Source organism: Spinacia oleracea, chromosome 1, assembly GCF_020520425.1.
Source record: "Spinacia oleracea cultivar Varoflay chromosome 1, BTI_SOV_V1, whole genome shotgun sequence".
Lineage (NCBI taxonomy): Eukaryota > Viridiplantae > Streptophyta > Magnoliopsida > Caryophyllales > Amaranthaceae > Spinacia > Spinacia oleracea.
In genome coordinates, this window is record NC_079487.1 from 3,153,444 (window position 1) to 3,180,297 (window position 26,854).

At 38.1% G+C, this 26,854-nt stretch overlaps 2 protein-coding genes across 6 annotated transcripts; one reads left to right on the plus strand and one right to left on the minus strand.

Annotated features, from left to right (window-relative positions):
* The first annotated feature begins 6,538 nt into the window (after positions 1-6,538).
* LOC110776430 (RPM1-interacting protein 4) lies at positions 6,539-15,916 on the plus strand. Of its 4 annotated transcripts, none has more exons than XM_056834952.1 (4): positions 6,540-6,758; positions 8,586-9,065; positions 9,646-9,828; positions 15,370-15,916. In XM_056834952.1, exons 1-4 carry the CDS (start codon positions 6,753-6,755, stop codon positions 15,496-15,498), a joined length of 798 nt encoding a protein of 265 aa, XP_056690930.1. In that variant the 5' UTR covers positions 6,540-6,752; the 3' UTR covers positions 15,499-15,916. The 4 variants fall into 4 exon arrangements, with proteins under 4 accessions (XP_056690931.1, XP_056690929.1, XP_056690930.1 ...); XM_021980992.2 differs by lacking the exon at positions 15,370-15,916 and adding an exon at positions 9,929-10,144 and having other exon boundaries at positions 6,542-6,758; XM_056834953.1 differs by lacking the exon at positions 15,370-15,916 and having other exon boundaries at positions 6,539-6,770; positions 9,646-10,144.
* On the minus strand, positions 11,187-13,637 carry LOC110776431 (eukaryotic translation initiation factor 2 subunit beta). Of its 2 annotated transcripts, none has more exons than XM_056834954.1 (8): positions 13,395-13,637; positions 13,186-13,245; positions 12,913-12,997; positions 12,259-12,359; positions 12,053-12,180; positions 11,790-11,932; positions 11,593-11,678; positions 11,187-11,375 (listed from the first exon to the last, which is right to left on the minus strand). In XM_056834954.1, exons 2-8 carry the CDS (start codon positions 13,237-13,239, stop codon positions 11,301-11,303), a joined length of 672 nt encoding a protein of 223 aa, XP_056690932.1. In that variant the 5' UTR covers positions 13,240-13,245; positions 13,395-13,637; the 3' UTR covers positions 11,187-11,300. The 2 variants fall into 2 exon arrangements, with proteins under 2 accessions (XP_056690932.1, XP_056690933.1); XM_056834955.1 differs by having other exon boundaries at positions 12,259-12,356; positions 13,395-13,633.
* Positions 15,917-26,854: the final 10,938 nt, after the last annotated feature.

Consider the following 26,854-nt stretch of genomic DNA (forward strand, 5'->3'; position numbering starts at 1 on the left):
AACGAGGGGGTCTACTGATCTGTTGTAGTTTTGATTTGAATTAAATCAGATTCAATTGATTGTAGACGTAGAACTGACCTCTGTTATGGACACCGCATAAATCTTCATTGTGAGAAATATTTGCCGTGATTTCTCATTAACTTTGTCAGAATATATACATCACTAGATTAGGGTTTGTAGCTAAGGCTAGTAAAGTAATTACAACATTACAAGAGAATTAATTTACTTTAATATCAACATATATATTCTATCACACCCCCGCAGTCGAAGCGGGAGGTTTACGTACGGTTAGACTGTCCCGAAAATCATCGAAGAGAACGCGCGGAAGCCCTTTGGTGAAAATATCGGCAATCTGATATCGAGACGGAACATGAAGAACACGTACCTCTCCACGTTTGACCTTCTCACGGACAAAGTGGATATCCATTTCTATGTGTTTAGTGCGTTGGTGTTGTACCGGATTTCCAGAGAGATAAATAGCACTCACATTGTCACAATAAACCATAGTGGCTTTTGTGACTGGACAATGTAGCTCAAGTAGCAAGTTACGGACCCAACAGGATTCGGAAACAACATCGCAACACCTCTATATTCGGCCTCGGCACTAGATTTAGACAATGTGGGCTGACGTTTGGCCGACCAATAAACTAAGTTGTCCCCAAGAAAAACACAATAACCTGATGTAGAACGTCTGGTGTCAGGGCAGCCGCCCCAGTCAGCATCCGTGTAGGATACTAGAGAATGTAGGGACGAGGGATGTAAGTGTAGACCGAAATCAGACGTACCTCGAACATAACGGAGAATCCGTTTCAATGCATCCATGTGCTCGACCATAGGATTGTGCATGAATAGACAAATTTGCTGGACTGCATAGGAGATGTCTGGCCGAGTGAATGTCAAGTACTGTAGTGTTAGGTTATGATACATATGACAATTCATAAATCATGCGGAAAAACCATAAAGCCAGGAAAACATATTATTTACACATAATCATTTAGCATAGTTTAGATGCATACTCTTTGTTGCGTGCCTTCCCTAGCTGCGCCCGAACCGAACAAGAACAAGTCTTTAGGACTCCAAGTGTCGTCCCTCCGTAGATAGTCCACAGCACGTCCGGATCCGCCTTAAGATTGACCAACTAGGATCGCCCTTAAGGTACTACTTATTTTCGGCTAAATGGGCAAGAGTTATGGCTGATTTTTCTGCTTAAAAATCCTAGTTTTGAATACTTGAAAACTTGTATATAAATAATGACCCTAGGCCCCTTATTTATAGAGGTATGGAAAAGGAATTGTAATCCTACTAGGATGTGGATTTGTTAATTAGAACTTTATTAGGACTCTAAATAACAAAGCAAATCTAATAGGATTAGGATTTTAATCTTCGCACGAATCCTAATAGAATTAGGATTTCCCGCACACGCATCGTACAAGCCGTGCACCTGCGCAGGCCTTGCGGCCCACGACAAGCGCACAGCCCATGTGCGGTGCTGCGCGCGCGCGCCCTTGGCTGGGCCTGGCCTTGCGCTGGGCCTGGTCAAGGCGTGCGTTGCTGCGTGCGGCTCGCTGGGCGATGGCCTGGCTTCGTGCTGGGCCTTTGTCTAGCGGGCCTCGTCCGATGCTAATTCGTACGATACGCTTCCGATTAAATTCCCGATTCCGGAATTCATTTTCGATACGAACAACATTTAATATTTCCGATTCCGGAATTAATTTCCGTTCCGAACAAATATTTAATATTTCCGTTTCCGGAATTATTTTCCGATTCCGATAATATTTCCGATTCTGACAATATTTCCGTTTCCGGCAATATTTCCATTTCCGATAATATTTTCCGATACGTACCATGTTTCCGTTTCCGGCAACATCTACGACTTGGATAATATTTATATTTCCGATACGATCCATATTTCCGTTTCCGGCAATATCATCGTTTCCGGAGTATTCATTTCTTGCCTGTGACGATCTCAGCTCCCACTGAAACCAAGATCCGTCGATTCCGAATATCCATAGATGGAGTATTTAATGCCATTAAATACTTGATCCGTTTACGTACTATTTGTGTGACCCTACGGGTTCAGTCAAGAGTAAGCTGTGGATTAATATCATTAATTCCACTTGAACTGAAGCGGCCTCTAGCTAGGCATTCAGCTCACTTGATCTCACTGAATTTATTAACTTGTTAATTAATACTGAACCGCACTTATTAGACTTAACATAGAATGCATACTTGGACCAAGGGCATTATTTCCTTCATGTAGAGCACCGGCTAGGCGTCTGTAATGCGAGGGATCCGCATATGGTGTGCCGGACTGGGAGCTAAGCTTGCCTTTAGTATCAACAGGAGTGAGGCAAGGCTTGCATTGGGACATGCCGGCACGATCAATAATATCTTCTGCATATTTCTTCTAAGACATAAAGAGACCATTCTTATCCCGATAGACCGCAATTCCCAAAAAATAGCTCAAAGGGCCCAAATCTTTCATCGCGAATTCGGAACTCAATTGGGTGATGATGGTGCGCCGGAGAGAATCAGAAGAAGCAGTCAAAATAATATCATCCACATACAATAAAAGATAAGCAATGTCTTTTCCACGATGATAAATGAATAGAGAATTATCATATTGGCTGTGAGAGAAACCAATGTTAGCCACATAGTCTGCAAACCGCTGATACCACGCCCGCGGGGCCTGTTTCAAACCATAAAGAGATTTACGCAAAAGGCAGACATGATTGGGCTTCGTCTGGTCGCGAAATCCCACAGGCTGATACATGTACACAGTCTCATTCAAATTTCCATGTAGAAAAGCATTCTTGACATCCAATTGATGAATAGACCAAGAGTGAAATAGAGCAATACTCAGAACCACCCGAATGGTAGCCGGTTTGACAACCGGACTGAAAGTCTCATCACAATCAATTCCTTCCCGCTGAGTCTGTCCGTCACCTACAAGACGGGCCTTATGCCTCTCAAAAGAACCATCAGATTTCTTTTTATGCCGAAAAATCCACAAAGACCGAGTCACATTGACATTAGAAGGACGAGGTACAAGATCCCAAGTCCCATTTTCAATAAGAGCATTATATTCATCTTGCATAGCATGTTTCCAGTTATGGTCATTGAGAGCAGTGATTGGGTTTTTCGGTATTGGAGAAATGGAAGGTGAGGTGGCAGCTAAGGCGTGGTCCGTGTACCGTAAATTGGGCTTGAATATCCCGTGTTTGCTGCGGGTTTGCATACGGTGTGTAGGAGGGGAAGTAGAGGGAACAGAACAGGGCTGGGGAGTGAGTGAGGAATTCGGTGGAGCATTGGGCTGGAGTGTAGGCCCACCTGGAGAGGAGTGAGCTGACATGGGGTTGGGCCTGTGGTCCTGAATCGTGTTGGGAGAAAAAGGAGATTGGAGGTCCAACTGCTGATTAGCGTGAGTATGCGGCAAGGGGTGGGCCAAAGGACCTTGGGCCGTTTGGTCTTGGGCCACTGGAGGGGGCTCGGAATTTGCCAACTGATGCAAATAGTGAAACTGGAGTGGAGATGGTCCGTCCAGTAAGAAGTCATAGGATTGAGGAGTGGATTTTTGTAGTGTTGCAAAAGGAAATTGGGTTTCATCAAACCATACATGCTTGGAAATTATAATCTTTTGGCTCGATGGGTCGTAACACTTATATCCCCTATGATTTTTCGGATACCCAAGAAAGACACACGGGGTGGACCGTGGTTGAAGTTTATTGATTTGGGTGGAGGGAAAGAGAGGAAAGCATAAGCACCCAAAAACCCGTAGATGAGAGTATGTGGGATCCTTTTGATAGAGAATTTGAGTTGGAGATTTATAGCCCAAGATTTTGGTGGGGAGAATGTTGAGAAGGTATGTAGCCATTTCCAACGCATGATGCCACAAGGTAGGGGGGAGAGAAGCATGACAAAGAAGAGTACGAACGATATTATTTATGGATTTTATTTTACGTTCGGCCTTGCCATTTTGTGGAGATGTGTGAGGACAGGAGAATCTAAAAGACATGCCATGTTGTTCACAGAATTTATGAAATTGACCATTATCAAATTCACCACCATTGTCACATTGAAAGATCTTTATTTCTTTTTCAAATTGGGTTCGGATGTGTGTCCGGAATGATAAAAATAGATTGTACACTTGAGACTTTGTAGAGGTGGCAAAAGTCCACAAGAAATTACTATAATTATCTAGAAAAAGAACATAATATTTATGGCCCGAAGTACTGACAATTGGGGATGTCCATAAATCACTGTGAACTATATCAAAAGGCACAGTAGTAAATGACATAGAATCGTAAAAAGGCAATTTCATTAGTTTTCCCAATGGGCAAGAATGACAAGTTTTGGACGAAGCCTTATTACATTTGATAAAATCATTACTACGTAAATTTTGAAGAATAACAGAACCCGGATGACCCAACCGGGAATGCCAAATGTCCGAGGAGATAGCAGAGAATGCAGAAGGAAGGGATGATGATGTCTGGAGGTTGGTGAGAAGAGGGTAGAGATTTCCCGAGCTTTCACATCTCATGAGGTGATTCCCCGTCCGCAAATCCTTCACGGAAAACCCAAATGGATCAAATTCAACAGAAACCATATTATCAGTAGTAAATTTACGAACGGAAATAAGGTTTTTGATTATTTTGGGAGCATGCAAGACATTAGACAAGGTTAACGGATGGTGTGGGGTAGGGAGAGAGGTACTGCCATAACCAGTAACAGGAATCATGCTGCCATTGCCAACAATAATTGCATTATTTTTATTTTTGCTCAAATGAAAATAGGACGAGAGAGTACCTTGAGAGGACGTCATGTGTGACGTGGCACCGGTGTCCATGTACCAATTATCATCCGGAGGTTGCATTTGCATAGTGTGCATGGCGTGGTCAATGTCAGTCGGGGCATAGCTCATTGGAGGAGGAGTAGCCGTGTAGTAGGCGTGTTGTGGGCGGGCACCAAGAACACCGGCCTGCTGGGAGGGTACTGGACGTGGGCTGGGGTTTCTGTACTGCCAACCAGAAGAAGGGTATGGGCAAGGAGGAGTGGCCCAAGGTTGGGCCTGCCAGTGTCCGGTCCATGGTGGAAAGTGCCAGTAAGATGGAGCCCCATTGTATGGCTGCTGTTGTTGTTGGTCGTTGGACCGAGAATTGTTGTTACGTCCACCTCCGTTACCACCGTGACCTCCACTGCTATTACCGTGGCCGCCGTTGCCACCACCGTGACGGTGGTTATTGCGGTGGTTGTTTCCACCACGTCCACGGTGGTTCTTTTTCCCACGGTAATTAGAGTTGCTGTTATGATGCCGATGATTATTCGAAGCATTCTGTTCCTGACCAGCACTCACAGAATTATCAGAATGGGAATTGAAAAGAGCAGTGTCCGAACCTGAATCAAGAGTACCGTCGGCGTGGGACTCCTCCTCAAATTCCAGCATGGTGCGGACCTCATCGAACGGAGGTAGAGGGACTCGATGTTGGACGTTGGTGCGGAACGTCTTGAAGTCGCCAGTTAGTCCTTGAAGAAGGCGGAGAACCATACGATCTTCCGAAACGGGTGCCCCAACGTTTCGAAGATGGTCAGCAAGAACCTTGATGCGGGTGCAATAAGGCTTGACGCCAGAGAATTGGTCCAGTTTGGTGTTGGTGAATTGAGTATCAAGGTAAAGAGCCCTAGCAGTCTTGTTTCCTTGAAAGAGACAGACCAACCTGTTCCACGCATCATGAGCCGAGTCCTCTTGGTTGAGAATGGTGTTAAGAAGGTCATTGGAAATAGTGCCATAAATCCATTGACGCACAATGTCATCGAGCCGCTGCCATTGCTGTTTCGCGGCAGCTGCTGTGTCGGAGTCCTGGTCGGTCGTGGTTGTGGTGGGGGAAGGAGGCAGAATGTGATCGACGACCAGGTTAGCACGACAATGAAGGAGAAATAGAGCAGACCAGTTAATGTATTGAGTGCCCTCATAATCCAGAGTTATGGGAATACAGGTCTTGATGTTAGAGACAGTAGTTGCGGGGTGGAGTTTTGTGATGTCTGCCATTGGAAGAAGAAGAAGGAGAAGAGAGAGGAAGAAAAACGGCTGCTAGGGTTGAGAGGAAAGGAAACCTAGTCTCCTGATACCATGTGAGAAATATTTGCCGTGATTTCTCATTAACTTTGTTAGAATATATACATCACTAGATTAGGGTTTGTAGCTAAGGCTAGTAAAGTAATTACAACATTACAAGAGAATTAATTTACATTAATATCAACATATATATTCTATCATTCATCGCTAAAACAATTTCTCCTGCGAAATTAAATAGTATTCTTCCCTCGTACACCAGAAGTTTAAGATACTCTAACCGAACAAAATTCTCCCTAAAAGGAGAAGAATTCGTGTTGCTTAATTGCGTAAACAAGACAGTTAACCGCCAAAATTTCCTGCCAGTAAACTTGGAAGAAGGTTTAAAATTGAAGACCCTGTTTGGCTAAAGGCCCCACTAAGACTAAGCCAGTATATTGTCACCAGTTAATACGGTCGGGGTCAATGTGTTTGTCCCCCCACTCCCCAAACGCGGTGGGTTACCTTCTTCGTTGGCTTCTCCACACTAAATATCTGGAATTTATTGCACTCTTTTCTTCCCTTTTCTTATTCTCTCTCATCAACATTTTCTTCTCAAACATTAAAATTCATAATCTTCTTTATTTTATTATTAGCAAAAAGAAAAAAAAGGAAAAAAGTTGCAGCTTCCAGCAAATTAAACATGGCAGTGAGTAATTGAGTATTAATCTTTTCTTTCTTTGTTAATGTATTTGAATTTTCTGGGTTTTTTTTTTGCTTAAATTTATGATTATGATTTATATCTGTTGCTATCTGAATTATGCTTTTTTGCTTTATTTATTTATTATGTGGGGAGATTTTAGTTCATGGTAATATAAGTAACTATAACTTTGATTTACTGGTAATTTGGGTTTAATTTTTTGTAATTAAGCTTGTTTTTCCATTTATTATAGTTGTCAAATGTCAGTAAACTCTATATTGAAAATATTACACAAACAAGATACAGGGATCAAACCTATGACCTAGTGTAAGTAGGCACTTGATCATCACACCAAGAATCAATACACTGTACTTTCTAAAAAATGTTATCAATTTCTGTGTTAGTTAGTTAGTTATTCTTAGATGATTTGGGGAAGAAATGTTATAGCTCTAAATTTGATGGGTTTTCTTCATAAGGTTCAAGAACATAGTTTTTCAACTCTGTGGAAGAAATGTTAGGTTGTAATATTTCTGTACTTGCCCCTTGACAATTGAAAAAGAAACTAATCAAGTTCTTAAACAGTGATGTGTAATCTTCAATATTTTCTGTCTTTGCGTTGGCTCTTCTGTAGTGAGTCATACGTCTTGATTAGCTGCGCATCAGTGGAGTTGCTATCCAGGAATATTAAAATTTGTCTTACTGTCTTAGATCAAGTAGGGATGTCAATGGGGCGGGGCAGATGCGGATGCGGATGTATGTTCCTCCATCCCCATCCCCACCTAAAATTTCCATCCCCTTCCCCGCCCTAACGGGTACAAACTAAAATCCATCCCCGCCCCACCACCCGCCTGGGTATCCATCCCCGTCTCATCCCCGCCCCATATCCGCGTCAATACCCACCTTGTTTTTCTTATTTCGCCAACATTATGGAAAAAAGTAACTTCCATAACAAAAAAATTCAAACACATAAAATTAAAAGTCTCGCAATTTGAATATTTATTGAAAATCTAAAGAACATTGAGAATGATTTCAATGTACATTTACTAGTGAAATATTTAAACTATACGTTCTATGGATTTGAACTATATGTTCATTAGCTATATGTTCTTTGGGTATGAACAATATGTTATTTGTATTTGAACTATATGTTCATTTAAAAACAGGGTGCACAGTGAGCATTGTGCACCCGGGTGTATAAACCATCTTTTGTAAAAGTCTTGCCTTAATTCATAATATTACATACTACAACCCAATCCAAAAGCATTAAAAAAATTGTTCAACTTTTTATGTTCTTTAAAATTTTCAATTCACGTGGGGAATGATATTCGGATAGGGTTGACGAGTATCAAGCGGGCGGGAGGATAGAGCGGGTCCAACACAAAATCCACACCCGCCCCATCACCTATGGCGGATGTGATTTTTATACCCATCACCCGCCAAACCTCCCTCTATCCCCGCCTACTTGGGGCGGATGCGGGGCGGGTCTCCCATAAAACCCGCCCCACTGACATCCCTTAGATGTGTTCAAATGCAGGCTGTTAAGCTAGAATATATACTGTTTTTATCCCACTATTTGCTGGATTTTTCCTACATTTTAAGAGGAAATGAGACAAATGAAGAGCGGTTGTTGAGCTAATCTTGGAGAGTTGTTGGTGTGAACAAATAAAATAGTAGTACCTCTTTTCTAGGTTTTATACATTGAAAGGATTGTGGAGTTGAAACTCTGTACCTTATCGGACTTTTTCTTAACTTTTACTGATCTTAATTAGTACTAATGAAGGTTTTTGAAACATATATTCACGGTGAGTTTCTGATAAATGTATCATCCCGTGGCAGCGAACAAATGTGCCAAAGTTTGGAAATTGGGAGACAGAAGAAGATATCCCATACACGGCCTATTTTGAAAATCCAAGAAGGGTTTCTTCTAGTGAAAAGGTGAACCCAAATAAGTCTCCTGATAATCCTAATTTGGTGTCGAGATTTGAAGCACGAAGAGGATCAGAAAAACAGGAACACATGGTAAAGCAGGAAGATGGTGAACATAATGTAAGGTCATATGATTCCCCATCACGCCCTAATGGAGGACGTAGAGCTTCAGTCAATTCACCCAAAAGAGTTGCAAGGATAAATGGAGGAGGGTTTCGCAGTGCTGACAATTCCCCTATGCATCCACATTACCAGGCAAAGAAAGGAAGCACGGTTTCTTCTCCTTCACGGGAAAGGAAGGGTCCTTCGGATGGAAATGGAAATCTTGGTTTGGCTCCATCCACTCCTGGAAGGTCCCGTCTGAGAACTGTTGTTCGAGGCAATGAAACTGTAAGAAGTTTTTCTTTCTTCTTATGGTCTTCAATTATGTACAAAATTAACAACCATCCACTACCTGACTATGCGAAGATTGATCCTACTATGCTAGGTTACTCAAATCCTTCATTTTTGAGCCATGAACTTGAACTTTCCATAGAATGACCATATACACTTCATGGTTTTACTCTTGTAGGCTTGTAGCTGTCTCTGAATTATATATAGGCAATTACACGATTATGCTACTGTTGTCAGACTCAAAACTTGGGTGGTTATAAGAAATGTATGCTACTATCTGTTCTTTCATTGTCTGTTCATCTTAAACCTTTATGTCCATGGAATCTTGCTCATGTCTTCTCAACAACTAGCCTGTTCTTCACAGCGAAAGCTTCTTTCAGTCCTTAGGTGAACCATTAGCTGTCCGCCAGGATACTCACAGATTGACCACAGCTTACATGAAAATGTTTCTCCCATTAGTATTCCATGTAAGATCTTGTAGGTTAATTTACATGCATAGGTTAAGGTTAATTGTTGAAATATATGTTTTGACTTTTGAGAATTGTTAGCATATATAATAATAATAATAATATTGCAGCCTGATCGAGGTGCTTCTGTTCCGAAATTTGGGGAATGGGATGAGACAGACCCTTCATCAGCCGATGGATTCACACACATTTTCAACAAAGTGAAAGAGGAGAGGCACGGCAGCACAGGAGATTCGAATGCTACAGCAGTTCAAACCCAACAATCTGATAAAAGTAAAAAGTCCAAATCCAAGGTATGTTTCTTTTGTAATCCTAAAATATTATGTACTTTTATGATTGTTGCCGTTGGCTGTTTGAAGCCAACTTTGTTTTTTTTCTCTATCTCTCTCTCAGGGTTGCGGGTGCTTTCCTTGGTAAGGAAACTGATGCAGCTACTTGCATATATTCATTCTTTGTGAAAACGTTACGTTTGTCTGTTGTATACCATGAAATTTTGTTCCATTTCATTCTTTCTAATGTGAATTCTATCATCAGTATAAAATCAGTGGCTAAAGTAAAAGCAAATATATTTTTTATAGTGATTTTATTGTTTATGCTGTCACTTTGATATGCATATTCATCTTTTTTTACCAGCATTCTTCAACATAAATCACAATTAACCATTTTTATCCAATTAAAAGTGGACTGGTCATGATGCAAAAGCTCCTACTGTATGCACCTGTCTGACCTTGAGGTGACTTGTTATTTCATTGGAGATTGACTCTGTTTATTTTGAGTGGATGGCTTGTTATATTTGCGCGTTTCACTCATAAATTAATTGGACTAGCTCCAAAGTACAAACCTTCTGAGTACCTTAAACAACCCCAGGTTTTCTTGGTCCAAAAGGTCTTGCGCGCACAAGGTGTACAATAAATTTATTGTACACCAAGATAACTTTAAACCTTTTTTTTGTAACTTTAACCTAGTTTTGATTAACTTTTATATTAGTAAAAAAAATTGATAGATAAATATTTTCAAGGGTTAAATGATTAGTTTTATTCATTATTAGTGATTTTGAATAAATAAGTTTTACTAAAATGAAAAAATTTATCACTTAAAAATAGATAACTTTTACATATATAAGCTTAACTTTTAAACATTTTGAATTAACTTTTACTCCGATATACAATATTTATTGTACACCCATTGTAAATAAGAATTTGTGTTCTCGGTCTAAGGGTTTTCTAGTATGGTTTTCAAAAACGTTATCAGTTTCTGACATGAGAGGTCATAGAAATTATTGGATACAATATATTTATATTTGTATATTTTTTTGCGGTCATAGTTGGCGATAAGAAAAACAAAGAGGGAAGAGAAGTGAAAACAGGAAACAGAAATATAGAGACAAATATATCGGCTTGTTACATTTGGTGACTTCATAAATTGGGTGAAATCGGTTGCACTAAGATCTTCTGAATATCTTAAACAACCCCAAGTTTTCAGATACACAGTATAATGTGTGTGGTCTATAACTGCTTTTCCATGATTATTCATCACAGAAATTTTTGGATACGAAATACTAAAAATTTGTATCGTTTTCTTGCGGTCATAGTTGATGATAATCAAACAAAAGGGGAAGATAAATGAAAAAACGAAATAGGAAGCAGGAATATAGAGACAAATGTGTTATATTGATGATCCAAACTAGTACCAACAATTAGCATACTACTTAAACGTAGCTTCTATAGAACAGTAACAAAGCAAAATCAAATCCACAATACTCAACTCATGCTCCGGCTCTACGACCAATTTGAGCTCGAAATACAGCTGTGAGGAGAGAAACTGATCGTCCAGAGCCACACTAGAACAGGTTGAATGAGTTAAGTTAGTTTCCCAAATTAATGAATGAATTTATGCCTGTTTAGAATGCAATATGAATGTGTCTATACAACAAATAAAATGACAGTATTAACCTTCAACCTCATAATATTGCCACTCGTAAATAACAAGGAAGCTTGAATGGGAAAAAAAATACTAGCAGATAAAACATGGTATTGTGTCCTATTTTCATCAGTTACCTGATTGCATCTGAGAAACATGAGACGATTTTCCTTGTGAAGATTTGTATTAGAACTCTTACAACCATTGCAGACAACATATTCATCTGAAAATGAAGAAGAAATATCAGATTACCCAATAAACAGTTGTATCGTAAGACATTTTCATCATTTTAAATAAAGCCAAAATAAGGAAGGGAAAATGCAGGTGTACTTACTGGCATAGTTTCTCAATATTTTTTCAAAGCTCTTAGGTTGAAATCTTCCATTAACCACTAACTGCTTACTTTCATTGAAATTCACATTTGCTAACAGTTCAACCTCCATGAATCTTGAAAGATGATCTGGTTGCCTATGCATACTGAAAAAACCATGCCAAAGTAATTAAGGATGAAACAAACAACACTTCATATAAATAAAAATAAAAATAAAAATAAAAAAACAGAGGAATTATGAATTGTGAATTGTGCAGAAAACTCACGCTCTGCAACAATCCATGAAATTGACAAGAACCGTCTTTTTAGAACCTTGACGCAGCACCTGTGGAACTGGTAGCTTCATAAGTGTGTTATGCCTTTCTCCAACACCTCCGTAAACCCTATTTAGCAGCTACACAAAGTCCATCCAAGTAATAAGATCTAACAATCATAATGAATTTAATAACAAGTGATGATCAAAACAGCTTACCTCTTCATACAGATAATCGCGGTCAGTTCCATCCCAGGGACATAAAGGTTGCTGTGACTGCTGCTCATGGCTTCTCACTTCCTCCACCTTAGTGTTGTCTACTTAAAAGATCAAAAGGCATTTTAAAAAATCAACAAAATTCGAAACTAAAACATACATATATTTTAAAAAAAAGTATTATCTTTGTTTCATAAAGTTCTTTAGTACTATTTGCACGCAATATTTAACTACTAATATATCTAATATCGTATGTGAAATTTTTTATAAAAAGTTGATACCGAGACCAATCTAACAAGATCTTACATGTAACGTAATAGTGAGAATTTACGGTTTTCATACTTTTGGACACATTTTCCAAAACGTAAACAACTTTCGGAAACGAAGATAGTATATTGTATACTAGACGGCTCAAGAAGACATCAATTACTCTGCAACATCTGTAACACTTTGTCACTCATTCTATCATTAATAGTCAATCGTAAGCCATTGTTATGAAAAAGTCACATCATTTTTAAGACTAATCAATCCATGGTACTAGTACGTATGTAGGTCTATTACATTATTTTCAGACAAAGAGATCCGTATAATCTTGGATTACAACAACAAACAATAAGATCACAAAATAACATACTTTATTTAGAAATACAATAATACCTGATTTACTCTCTGATATCACATTATCTGCAAAAGCAACTCTTTTCTTCTTTTTCTTCTTACTCGGATCAATTGGTGCTATATTCTGTCAAAACCCCCATAAATCGATCAACATCTAGTTATATGTAGCAAATTAAAAGTAACATCATCATATCGGATTATCTATCACGATTATATTATCATAATCGTAATCGTTGTTTATTTGTAATTCGTGATGCCCTAATGGCTCATTTGCTTCCCAAAAAAAAAAGTGTAGAATTCGGTAAAACTGACCTCAGGAAGATTAATCTTGTCCATAACAGTGTTGTTAGCTTCTTCGCAAATCATGTTTAACTGCAATTAAAAGAAAACACATTCATAAACGAACGAAGAACTCCAATTGGATCTTTTAGATAATTATTTTCTAATTATTAAAACAAATTAATCATTACACATAAAATTCATTGATAAATATTAATAAGTACATATAAATTTTCGAATACCTTCTTTGGAAAATTGATTCCTATGGATGAATTGGTAGAATTGATTGTAGTTCGAAAAAAAAGGGCAAGAAAACGTCGTCGAGTTTATTGATGTGTAGCAATACAAGTGTACGGGACGGTTTATATAACTTGCGATTCCTTGCGACACAAGAATCTTCTCACCTCTACAGCTGTACTACAACCAAATATTGTACGCCGTAAAATTTAAGTTTTAAAGTTACGGAGTATTACTGTATTTTTTAGGATAAAACTAGGGGTTTTTTTAGAGCGATTTTCTTCAATATTGTTTAAAGAACGTCAAATTCCCAAAATGCGCCACTTTTTAACTTAATTCCCACCATATCGTCCACGTCAGCATTAAAACCGGTCTCTTTTTTTTTTAACGAAGCGACACTAAACCGCTATCTCGGGTAGCGGTTGACTTAAGTAAACCGCTATCTCATATAATCACGTAGGTAGTACTATTTATAAATGGTTAAAAAAAAAAACACATCAGGTAGGATTCGAACCCACGACCTCCTGCGTGGAAACAACACACTCTATCCACTGAGCTATAGACACAATTGATGTCATAAGAGGTTACTTCTAAATTATATTTCCATTTAAACTGTAATTCATGTTAAAAATAATTTACAATTAAGTAAACCGCCATCTGAGATAGCGGTTTTGTTTTAATACAAACCGCTATCTGAGATAGCGGTTTATAACATTGAACCGCCATCTGAGATGGTCAGATGGCGGTTTGCTTTAAAACGAAACCGCTATCTCATATAGCGGTTCAATGCTGAACCGGAAAAAAAATTTACTTCTCTTTCTCCCTTGCTTACGTGGACGGTATGGTGGGAAATAACTTAAAAAGTAACGTATTTAGGGAATTGTTGGATCTTTATGCAATATTGAAGGAAATCGCTCGTTTTTTTCTAAAATGAAACAAGCTTCTATCGTTTTAATAATACGTTATTACTTTATAACTTTAAGATGAAATACCGGGTTCAAAATTCATTCCCTGATTAATATTCAGATTGCTAGTGACTTAGTTCAATTGACGAACAATTTACCCCTAGCTATTTATTCGGAGTAAGAGGTAACAAAAGGAGGGAATAAGCTAATGAAAACTTTTAAATAAAAAAATAGAGTTTGGCGGCAACAATAGGACATTTAGATATGCTAAGCAAATAAGTTTTGCGGCAAATTAAACATGTAATTATTACTAGCATTAATAAGAATTTGATCTTAAGATTTGCGGCTAAGTGCTTAAGTGGGGAAAATAATTTGTTAATGTTTGATTTAGATTCATATTAGAAAATTGGTTAAAATAAATCCAGTGAAAAATTAGGAAAAAAATTGATAAAACTAGTTAGAGTTAAAATATGGTATGTTTTATTATTTCACAAATCAAATATTTAACATACCTTTTATACACTTGAATATATTCTTTAATATCAAATATTTATTATGTACAAATTTTTAAAAACGGCGGTCTGACCTGTCAGACCACCCTATCCACGGGTTTTTATAATTTTCGCGGGTCAAAAACATGGAAATGGGTCCTAAATTTCGGGTCATATAAAAATATATTTCATCCCATTTTAAACCCTAATTCATTTTCTCTTTCCTCACAATCTCTCTGTCCCTCTCTCTCTCCTCAAAATCTCTCTCCTCCGTTTCCGTCGGCCTCCTTTCGCCGGCACCAACGCTACAACGAAGGTGAAGGTGCAGCGGCTTCGTGCTCGGTTGTTCCTCTCCGGCGGTCTGTCTTCGTCTCCCTCAAACTCTCCGCCTCTCCTCGAATGGCCGCCGCCATTCTCCTTCATGAGAACGAGAGTAAGATCGGTGAATCGGCAACGTTTTTGTCGCCTACTCCGACGAAGAGGATGTGGTTAAGGTTTCTATGATCTTTCATCTTTTTAATTATTTTTGTTGATTTTACAATTTAGGTTTTGTTTGATTTTTTCGATTTTTCCGATTTTCCTAGCATGAAGGTGGCGCCGGTGATTTGCCTTGTCGCATCAGCCATTGGAGATGGAAGGAGAGCCGAATGGAGCGGAGGACTGAACGGCGGTGGCGGCTGAGTTGGAGAGAGAATGAGCGGCGAAGGAGATAGAGAGAGAGTCGCGGGAGGAGAGGCGACGATTAGCCACCTCGCAATCTGCCTCGTTCCCTCGGTATTCAGTGTGGCTGGAGGTCGTCAGCTCCTCTTCGCGAGCCTGTTGGTGGCTGTGGTTTGGGGCTCCTCTTCACTCGTACCATGCTTTGGGCTGCTGCATTTTGTTTTATCGTTTTGTACATTATTTTGCGTAACTATTTTGTTCAGTCAAGAGTAATTCACTTTTAGTTAAGAATAATGATGTTTTAGTTATTATCTATTTTGCTTTAGTTAAGAATAATATTGATTTAGTTATGATTTATTTCACTTTAGTTATTATTATTTTGTTTTAATTATGATAATTTCATTTCAGTTGTATAATGGTTACATTTAGTTATGAAATATAATGAGTTTGAACTTTTTGTATTTACGTTAATTTTTGTGTTGGTTATATTTTGCATTTAAGTTATTTTTTGTGGTTTAGTTAAGTTTATATGAGTATTAGTTAATCATTTGAATTAATTAGTTAAGTAATGAAACCAATTAGTTAAGCACTTGAATTAATTAGTTAAGTAATGAAACCAATTAGTTAAGCACTTGAATTAATTAGTTAAGCAATCGAACTAATTAGTTAAAGCAATGGAACTAATTAGTTAAGCCTAAAATTCAATTAGTTAAGCCTAAAATTCAATTAGTTAATCCCAAAATTCAATTAGTTAAGTTTTGGAACCAATTAGTTAAGCAATAAAATCAATTAGTTAAGCACTGTAATTAATTAGTGAACCGTTGAAATTCAATTAGTTAAACATTTGAACCAATTAGTTAAGCAATCGAACTAATTAGTTAAGCATTTGAACCAATTAGTTAAGCAATCGGACTAATTAGTTAAGCATTTGAACCAATTAGTTAAGCAATGAAACCAATTAGTTGAGCACTTGAATTAATTAGTTAATCAATCGAACTAGTTAGTTAAGCATTTGAACCAATTAGTTAAGCAATGAAACCAATTAGTTAAGCACTGGAATTAATTAGTTAAGCATTTGAACCAATTAGTTAAGCAATGAAACCAATTAGTTAAGCAATCGAACTAATTAGTTAAGCATTTGAACCAATTAGTTAAGCATTTGAACCAATTAGTTAAGCAGTTGAACCAATTTGTTAAGCAATGAAACCAATTGGCTAAGCACTTGAATTAATTAGTTAAGCAATGAAACGAAATGGTTAAGCACTTGAATTAATTAGTTAATCAATCGAACTAATTAGTTAAGCATTTGAACCAATTAGTTAAGCAATGAAACCAATTAGTTAAGCACTTGAATTTATTAGTTAATCAATTAGTGTAACGTTGAAATTCAATTAGTTAAACATTTGAACCAATTAGTTAAGCAATGGAACTAATTAGTTAAGCATTTGAACAAATTAGTTAAGCAATCGAACTAATTAGTTAACCATTTGAACTAATTAGTTAACCATTTGAACCAATTAGTTAAGCAATGAAACCAATTAGTTAAGCACTGGAATTAATTAGTTAATCAATCGAACTAATTAGTTAAGCTCTGGAATTGATTAGTTAAGCAATCGAACGAATTAGTTAACCTTTTGAACCAATTAGTTAAGCAATGAAACCAATTAGTTAAGCACTGGAATCAATTAGTTAATCAATCGAACTAATTAGTTAAGCATTTGAACCAATTAGTTAAGCACTGGAATTAATTAGTTAATCAATCAAACTAATTAGTTAAGCATTTGAACCAATTAGTTAAGCAATGAAACCAATTAGTTAAGCAATGAAACCAATTAGTTAAGCATTTGAACCAATTAGTTAAACAATCGAACTAATTAGTTAAGCATTTGAACCAATTAGTTAAGCAATGAAACCAATTAGTTAAGCACTGGAATTAATTAGTTAATCAATCGAACTAATTAGTTAAGCATTTGAACCAATTAGTTAAGCACTGAAATTAATTAGTTAAGCAATCGAATGAATTAGTTAACCATTTGAACCAATTAGTTAAGCAATGAAACCAATTAGTTAAGCACTGGAAATTAGTTAATCAATCGAACTAATTAGTTAAGCATTTGAACCAATTAGTTAAGCACTGAAATTAATTAGTTAAAGCAATCGAACGAATTAGTTAACCATTTGAACCAATTAGTTAAGCAATGAAACCAATTAGTTAAGCACTGGAATTAATTAGTTAATCAATCGAACTAATTAGTTAAGCATTTGAACCAATTAGTTAAGCACTGGAATTAATTAGTTAATCAATCGAACTAATTAGTTAATCATTTGAACCAATTAGTTAAGCACTGGAATTAATTAGTTAATCAATCGAAAGTATTTGTTAAGCCTAAAATTCAATTAGTTAAACAATGGAACCAACCAGTTAAGCATAATTTCGTTTTAACTAAAACAATATTAATTTTAACTAAATCGAAAATATGCTTAACTAAAACAATTTTAATCATAATTAAAACATATTAATCTGAACTAAAACTAATTTAATTATAAATTAAACAATAAAACTAAAATGGAGAAAAATTCAGCTAAATCATTTTATTTCTTAACTAAATATAACAAAATTGCAACTAAAACAATAATCGACTTAAATGTAACGAAATTATGACTAAAACAACATAATTCTTAACTAAAATGATGTCTTGCTTAGGAGAATTATAGGCTCGATCTTAATTTGAACACCATGGTGTCCTTCATACTTTTCCTACAGCCCTCGTAGGATACTGATCGTATCAGGAACACTTGGTTCAGCAAAATACACTTGCTGGAAACGCCGCTCAAATGCAGCATCCTTCTCCACATACTTCCTATACTCCTCAACGGTTTGCACCAATGCAACGAAGTTGACCCCTGGCAAGCATAGGCTTAAACACGTTTGCTGCATCCATCGACCTTCAGTTCTTCCTGCACCTAATACAAGATGGCTTTCATCAATGAACAGAATGACATTCCCTTCGGCTTCTTCCACCTCTTTCAGCAAGGCCTTCAGCATTTCTTCAAATCACCCCTGTACTTAGCTCCAACAACTAGAGCTCCCATATCCAATGAAATAAGCCTGAAATCAGAAAGGTTACCAGGAACATCACCACTCACAGTCCTATGAGCCAGGCCTTCAACAACAGCAGTTTTACCCACACCAATCAATACAGGATTTTGACAACCCTCCAAATCTCCTCACCGCGACCAATCACAGGGTCTAGTTTCCCAGCCTACTCGACCAAATCATGACCATAAGTCTTAACGGGTTGGAAAGTAGTGTCTCCAGTGGCACTTTCCACTTTATTCCCGTCTTTTCCTCAAAGCTTCTTAACCTCAGTCTTCACTCTGGCCATTGCAACCCCAGCTTCCTTGAGCAAATCACTGATCTGAGAATCCTCAATAATCCCCAAGATCAAGTGATCAACAGCCAAATGGGAACCCCCATGGGACTTCTGGAGAGACTGAGCACGCTTGTAAGAGTCGTGCTTGCTGGGACCTCATCAGGTGGAGGGCTTTGATTCAGTTACAGTATGGTCAAGAGCACCAAATTGAAGGAAATAATGCCCTTGGTCCAAGTATGCATTCAATGTTAAGTCTAATAAATGCGGTTCAGTATTAATTAACAAGTTAATAATTCAGTGAGATCAAGTGAGCTGAATGCCTAGCTAGAGGCCGCTTCAGTTCAAGTGGAATTAATGATATTAATCCACAGCTTACTCTTGACTGAACCCGTAGGGTCACACAAATAGTACGTAAACGGATCAAGTATTTAATGGCATTAGATACTCCATCTATGGATATTCGGAATCGACGGATCTTGGTTTCAGTGGGAGCTGAGATCGTCACAGGCAAGAAATGAATACTCCGGAAACGATGATATTGCCGGAAACGGAAATATGGATCGTATCGGAAATATAAATATTATCCAAGTCGTAGATGTTGCCGGAAACGGAAACATGGTACGTATCGGAAAATATTATCGGAAATGGAAATATTGCCAGAATCGGAAATATTGCCGGAAACGGAAATATTGTCAGAATCGGAAATATTATCGGAATCGGAAAATAATTCCGAAAACGGAAATATTAAATATTTGTTCGAAACGGAAATTAATTCCGGAATCGGAAATATTAATATTGTTCGTATCGGAAATGAATTCCGGAATCGGGAATTTAATCGGAAGCGTATCGTACGAATTAGCATCGGACGAGGCCCGCTAGACGAAGGCCCAGCACGAAGCCAGGCCGTCGCCCAGCGAGCCAACGCGCACCAGCGCACGCCAAGCCTCGACCAGGCCCAGCGCAAGGCCAGGCCCAGCCAAGGCCTTGGGCGCGCGCGCGGAGCATAGCGTGGGCCGAGCGCTGTGCGCCTAGCGTGGGCCGCAAGGCTTGCGCGGGTGTACGGTGCTCGTGCATTGCTTGTGCGGGAATCCTGAAGCAATCAGAATTCAAAGTGTGATTAAATCCTAAAACTATTAGATAATGATTATTTAATTAGAGTCCTAGTAAGGTTATAATTAAATAAATTAGTATCCTAATAGGATTCCAAAACCCTTTCCATAACTCTATAAATAAGTGCCTAGGGTCACATATTTTGATAGATTAATTCAAGTATTCAAAGTGAGTTTTTGAGAGAAAATTCAGACACATTTCTTGACCATAAGTGCCGAAAATCTTTAGTACCTTAAGGGCAATTCTAGTTGGTTAATCTTAAGGCGGATCCGGACGTGCTGTGGACTATCTACGGAGGGACGACACTTGGAGTCCTAAAGACTTGTTCTTGTTCGGTTCGGGCGCAGCTAGGGAAGGCACGCAACAAAGAGTATGCATCTAAACTATGCTATATGATTATGTGTAAATAATATGTATTCCTGGCTAAATGGTTTTTCCGCATGATTTATGAATTGTCATATGTATCATAACCTAACAGTGGTATCACGAGCCTCTTATTATTTTCATAATCTAAATTGCATGAACATAGTTAAATATTACAAATTTGCAAGAATTAAAAGGGGTGATTAATTTTCGTAATTGTTAATTAATTGCAAATTGCGTTTATTTAATTATACGTACGCAGTTTTTCGTCAGTTTCTTCGTTACTCATCCAAATCGAGTGATTTTTGTGTCAATTCCGCATGTAAAAGGCATTCTAAAATGTTAACAAAAATAGTATTTTTGTGCCGAACCCAGAATTCTCAAATTCGAAGCCTAACTATGACTTTTCGAAGGTTTTAGTTTTTCGAATGCAAAATTTCGTAAATTTAAGATGTTAAATTAATTATTTGCGATTCTTGTTGATAAATCTTGAATTTTTGATTGACCTACTGTATATGGTTAACAAGTTTGAATGCCTAGCCTTGTTAATTATGCAATCTAATTTGTAATTATGATTAATTTGTTGAAAATTAGAATAATTTAGAATTAATTTGATTTTCATAATTAATTATAATTTAATTAGAAACCTATGATTAAAAACCACCATAAAAATTGTAAATTTATGTTAAAGATTTTAAATTTTTATGACCTAGGCTTGAATCCATAATAATCGGAAATCAATTGAATAATAAATTTTCGATTTTTCGCCCTAAAATTATGAAATTAATATTATTTATTAATTTGTCATTAATTTTAAATATAAATTTTAAATTTTTTATGCGATTCGTTCATATAACTTGCACGCACAAAGCAATGGACGCTTCGTGTTACCCTTAAGGGGTGTTGTATAGTGCGGGCATGCGACGACGAGCAAGGGAGCTCGTCGCCCGTGCGGCACGAATGCAATGAGCAGGGGCATGGTGCACGAGCACAAGGCAGCAGCCCTGCCTTGTGTCGTGGGCCACGAGCTATGAATGAATGGGCATGGGCGAAAGGCAAGGCATGGCAGTCGCGTGTGGGCAGCAAGCGAGCTGCGCCACAACGCGCACTGCCTCGCGCGTAGCGAGCGCAAGCTCGCGTGCCACGAGCGCTGCGCCCAGCGTTGATCGCGCGCAATTGCTCGCGCACAGCGAGCGATGGCTCGCGTGCATCAAGCGCTGGAGCGCGCGCAGCAAGCGCTGGCGAGCGCGCACAGCGAGCGATGGCTCGCGTGCGTCGAGCGCTGGCGCGCGCGCAGCGAGCACCTCTTGTGCGATGGCTTGCGATGGAAGATGCAGCAGCTATGCGACGAGCGCATGGGCTGCGCGCACATGGCCAGCGATGGCTGTGTGCGTGCGGCCCATGGGCGTGCGATGCGTAGGGTGTTTGCATTGCGATTAGATCGTTTTGAATGTTTAATTTGAAATTTTCAGTTTACGTAATTTTTAATTAATTTTAAAAATTAATAATTTAAATTATTTTCTTGGATTTTAATTTTGAATATTGTAATTATAATAAATTTTATTTATTCTAATTATTTTTCTAAAATTAAAATCATGAATTAATTTAAATACGACTGAAATTAAATTAAACTTTTTGGATTCAATTATAAATTCATATGAGCTTTAAATTTTAATTAAATTTGTATGTTTCCGGTTAGACTAGAAATACATTTTTATGTTTAAAATTAGTAAAGCATACGAATTTATTGGTTTAAGTGGGAGCCCTTTTAGTCATAAACTCTTGATTAGGTCTACAAATCCTTAAGGTTAAAACAACTTGATTAGAATTAATAAGGACTGAATAATTGGTAGATTATTGGTGCCCTTGATTAATTGCTGCAAATGTTTACGTGATGCATAATGTGTTTTACTAACCAGCTATGTGGGCCATTCATGATAATGAATGGATGAATAATATATATTGTATATGTACTGTTTTGCAGGTTATGAAGTGACTAGTATGGCCCAAATAGGATAGAAAATATGGTCTGCGCACCATTAATTTGAATGTAATTGGTCTAAAGTACCAAAGTTATTTTTCAATTCAAATATGGTCTGCGTACCATCAAATAGTTGTAATTAGTTATAGCTTATCCTATTTGAATTAAATGGTGCCTCCCACGGAGATTTTCAAGACGGACTTTGAAGTCAAAGCTTCAAGATGAAGTCGGGCCATACTAGATCACATTTATCTTATGCATGTTTTAAGTTATTTATTGCTTTAAATATGTCTTAATTATGCATAAGATTGTGGCTTGATTATGTTGCATGATTAAGGATTTTAGTTCACTTAAAATCTAACCAACATAGTAAGAGCCTTAAGTTCCAAACTTAAAAATTGAGTTAAAAGGTGCCATGCCAAAATATACACTTGCTTGGATATCCTTTACATCAATCTAGTAATAGTTTTCGCTCAGCGAGGTGTTACTTATTGGTCCTAAAGGGGCAAGGTACACAAATAATTGTGAGTACATGTTAGTTTTGGTGAAACTCAACGATATAAGTAAGGAGTCCTTTTATGTCGTGGCAAAATCGATAGGTTTACCTAATAAGTTCTTAGACGTACCTATCAACCAAGAATAGTTTCTAGACTATTAGCAAAAGGCTTTTGCTTACCTAAGATGTTCTAGGATTAAGTCGACAAACTGTGCTTAGTTCTTCAATGATTTTAGGATCTTGGAATCATTTTATTCACACCTGCCGGAACACATAACTTGAATAAAATGCTTAATAAACATTGAATTATGCATGTATGCTAGAATTTAAGTTTATTAAGAGAAACTGTGAATGGTTATTTATTTGTTTATTCTTTTCAATTGTAGTTTTTAATATGGCAAACAACAATCAAAACATCATCATGGGTTCTGAGCTTATGGTCAAGCTGAACCTGGCAAATTTTCTTGAATGGGAAGCTAAGCTAGTTGAAATAGTCAAACTCAATGGACTTGAGTATGTACTGTCACATCCCATGCCAAGCTACTATGCCAGAGACATGACCCCTGAGAGATTTTACGCCTGGGATGCGGATCTCAAAAAGGTTATGAGTCTCATGCTGAACAATATCCCTGATGATTGGGCTAAAAGGTTTGTAGCCTATGAACCTTTTACGCTCATCAAGAATCTGAGGGATATCTGTCGTGGAAGCACGGAGGACAGGGACCTGAACGTCCATGAGTTGATTGAATCAATGTCTGGTCTAAAGGTTAGTTCTCCCAACAGGTGTTATAGGATGGAGGTCCAAGAAACACATGTTCAGCTCCTTCGCACTAAACAGAGGGTAGGCGTCCCACTGAGGTTCCATGTGGATCTTATGCGTTCATACTTTGATCGCCTAAGTCTACTAGGAACACCAATAAGCGAAAGGATGGCAGTCTCTATCTTGCTCAATTCACTACACAGTGGGTTTGGTCGCTTCAAGAAACTATACCTAAGTGAACCAAGAGAAGAAACAGTTGCAGAATTTGTTCACCTTGTCAGAAAGGCTGAAATAATACTGGACTGTGAAGCCAAAGATTTACTCAAGGCTAGAAGGAGACCGTTCAAGAAAGGTGGAAAGTCCAAGGGCAATGCTAAATTAAAGCAGGACAAGTCCACATCAAGCTGTCTTTATTGTGATGGAATAGGCCATTACAAAAGAGAATGTCCAAAGCTAAAGGAAGATCAGAAGAACGGAACAGTCGTTCCATCTTCAGGTATTTTCGTTATAGACTGTATACTTGCTAATTCAACTTCTTGGGTATTAGATACAGGTTGTGGCTCACACTTATGTTCCAATCCACAGGGACTAAGAAGAAGTAGAAAGTTAAGCAAGGGTGAAGTCGACCTACGAGTGGGAAATGGAGCACGGATTGCTGCATTAGCTGTAGGAACTTACTATTTGTTGTTGCCCTCCGGGCTAGTTTTGGAACTGGAAGAATGTTTCCATGTTCCAAGTCTTACTAAAAACATCATTTCAGTTTCTTGCTTAGATGCTGAGGGATTTTCCTTTTTAATAAAAGACAATAGTTGTTCGTTTTATTTTAAAGAGATGTTTTATGGATCTGCTAGATTAGTCAATGGACTTTATTTATTAGATCACGACAAACAAGTATATAACATAAATACCAAAAAGGCCAAAAAGGATGATTCAGATCTCACCTATCTGTGGCATTGTCGATTAGGCCATATAAACTTGAAACGCTTAGAAAGACTTCAAAAGGAAGGAATTCTAGAACCATTTGACTTAGAGGATTATGGTAAATGCGAATCATGTTTACTTGGCAAAATGACAAAGCAACCTTTCTCTAAAGTTGGAGAAAGAGCAAATGAACTATTGGGTTTAATCCATACAGATGTATGTGGACCAATGAGTACAAATGCTAGAGGTGGTTTCAGCTACTTTATCACTTTCACTGATGACTTCAGTAGGTATGGTTATGTCTACCTAATGAAGCATAAGTCTGAATCCTTTGACAAATTCAAGGAATTTCAGAGTGAAGTAGAGAATCAATTAGGCAAGAAGATTAAGGCACTGCGGTCTGATAGAGGCGGTGAATATCTGAGCTATGAATTTGATGACCATCTGAAAGAATGTGGAATTCTATCAGAATTGACTCCTCCTGGAACACCACAATGGAACGGTGTGTCAGAACGGAGGAACAGAACCTTGCTAGACATGGTCAGGTCAATGATGGGTCAGGCCGAACTTCCATTAGAATTTTGGGGACATGCACTAAATACAGCTGCACTCACTATAAATAGAGCTCCGTCTAAAGCTGTCGAAAAGACTCCATACGAATTATGGTTTGGAAAGCCTCCAAATGTGTCTTTTCTTAAGATTTGGGGATGTGAAGTATACGTCAAACGATTAATTTCAGACAAACTTCATTTAAAATCTGACAAATGTATCCTTGTGGGCTATCCAAAGGAAACAAAGGGGTATTACTTCTACAATACATCTGAGAACAAGGTGTTTGTTGCTGGAGATGGTGTCTTTTTGGAGAAAGATCACATTTCCAAAATGACAAGTGGGAGAAAAGTAGACCTCGAAGAAATTCAAGTCGAACAACAAACTCTAGAGAATGCTCAAGATGACATTCAGGATGAAACTCAGAGATCTTTAGAAGAATCTGGTGAGAATCATGGTCAATCTAGAAATGTTGCCCCGCGTAGATCGCAAAGATATAGATCTCAACCGGAAAGGTACTTAGGTATTTTAACGAACGAGAGCTATGACGTTCTATTACTTGAAAGTGATGAACCTGTGACTTACAAACAAGCTATGACGAGCCCTAGCTCCAAGAAATGGCAAGAAGCCATGCAATCTGAATTAGACTCCATGTCTGAAAACCAAGTATGGGATTTGGTCGATTTGCCAGATGGCTACCAAGCCATTGGAAGCAAATGGGTTTTCAAACTGAAAAAGGACAAGCATGGGAAACTTGAAGTTTTCAAAGCTAGATTGGTTGCAAAAGGTTACAGGCAAGTCCACGGTGTGGATTACGATGAAACCTTTTCACCAGTTGCAATGCTAAAATCTATTCGGATAATGTTAGCAATCGCTGCATATTACGATTACGAAATATGGCAAATGGATGTCAAAACTGCTTTCTTAAACGGCGTTTTAACAGAAACTGTGTTTGTGACACAGCCTGAAGGTTTTGAGGATCCAAAGAATGCTAAAAAGGTATGCAAGCTAAAGAAGTCAATCTACGGATTGAAGCAGGCATCCAGGAGCTGGAATATACGTTTTGATGAAGCAGTCAGTGACTTTGGTTTCATCAAGAACGCAGACGAATCTTGTGTATACAAGAAGGTCAGTGGGAGCAAAATTGCTTTCCTAGTATTATATGTCGACGACATATTACTTATCGGAAATGACATTCCTATGTTGAACTCTGTCAAGATTTGGCTTGGGAAATGTTTTTCGATGAAGGATCTAGGAGAAGCACAGTACATATTGGGCATCAAGATTTACAGAGATAGATCTAAAAGGATGATTGGACTTAGTCAAAGCACTTATATCAATAAGGTGCTTGATAGGTTCAAGATGGCGGACTCCAAGCGAGGCTACCTACCCATGTCTCATGGAATGACTCTAAGCAAGACTCACTGCCCTAAAACACTTGATGAGCGTAGACGAATGAATGGGATTCCATATGCATCATTGATTGGTTCAATAATGTATGCTATGATATGTACACGCCCGGATGTTGCGTACGCACTCAGTGCTACGAGCAGATACCAGTCAGACCCAGGAGAGGCGCATTGGACTGCTGCCAAGAATATTCTGAAGTACCTAAAAAGGCACAAAGATGACTTCCTGGTCTATGGTGGAGATGATGAATTAATTGTTAAAGGCTATACGGACGCAAGTTTCCAAACCGACAAAGATGATTTCAGATCACAGTCTGGGTTTGTCTTCTGCCTCAACGGAGGAGCAGTAAGCTGGAAAAGTGCTAAGCAAAGCACCATTGCGGATTCTACAACTGAAGCGGAGTACATTGCTGCACATGAAGCAGCAAAGGAAGCTATATGGCTAA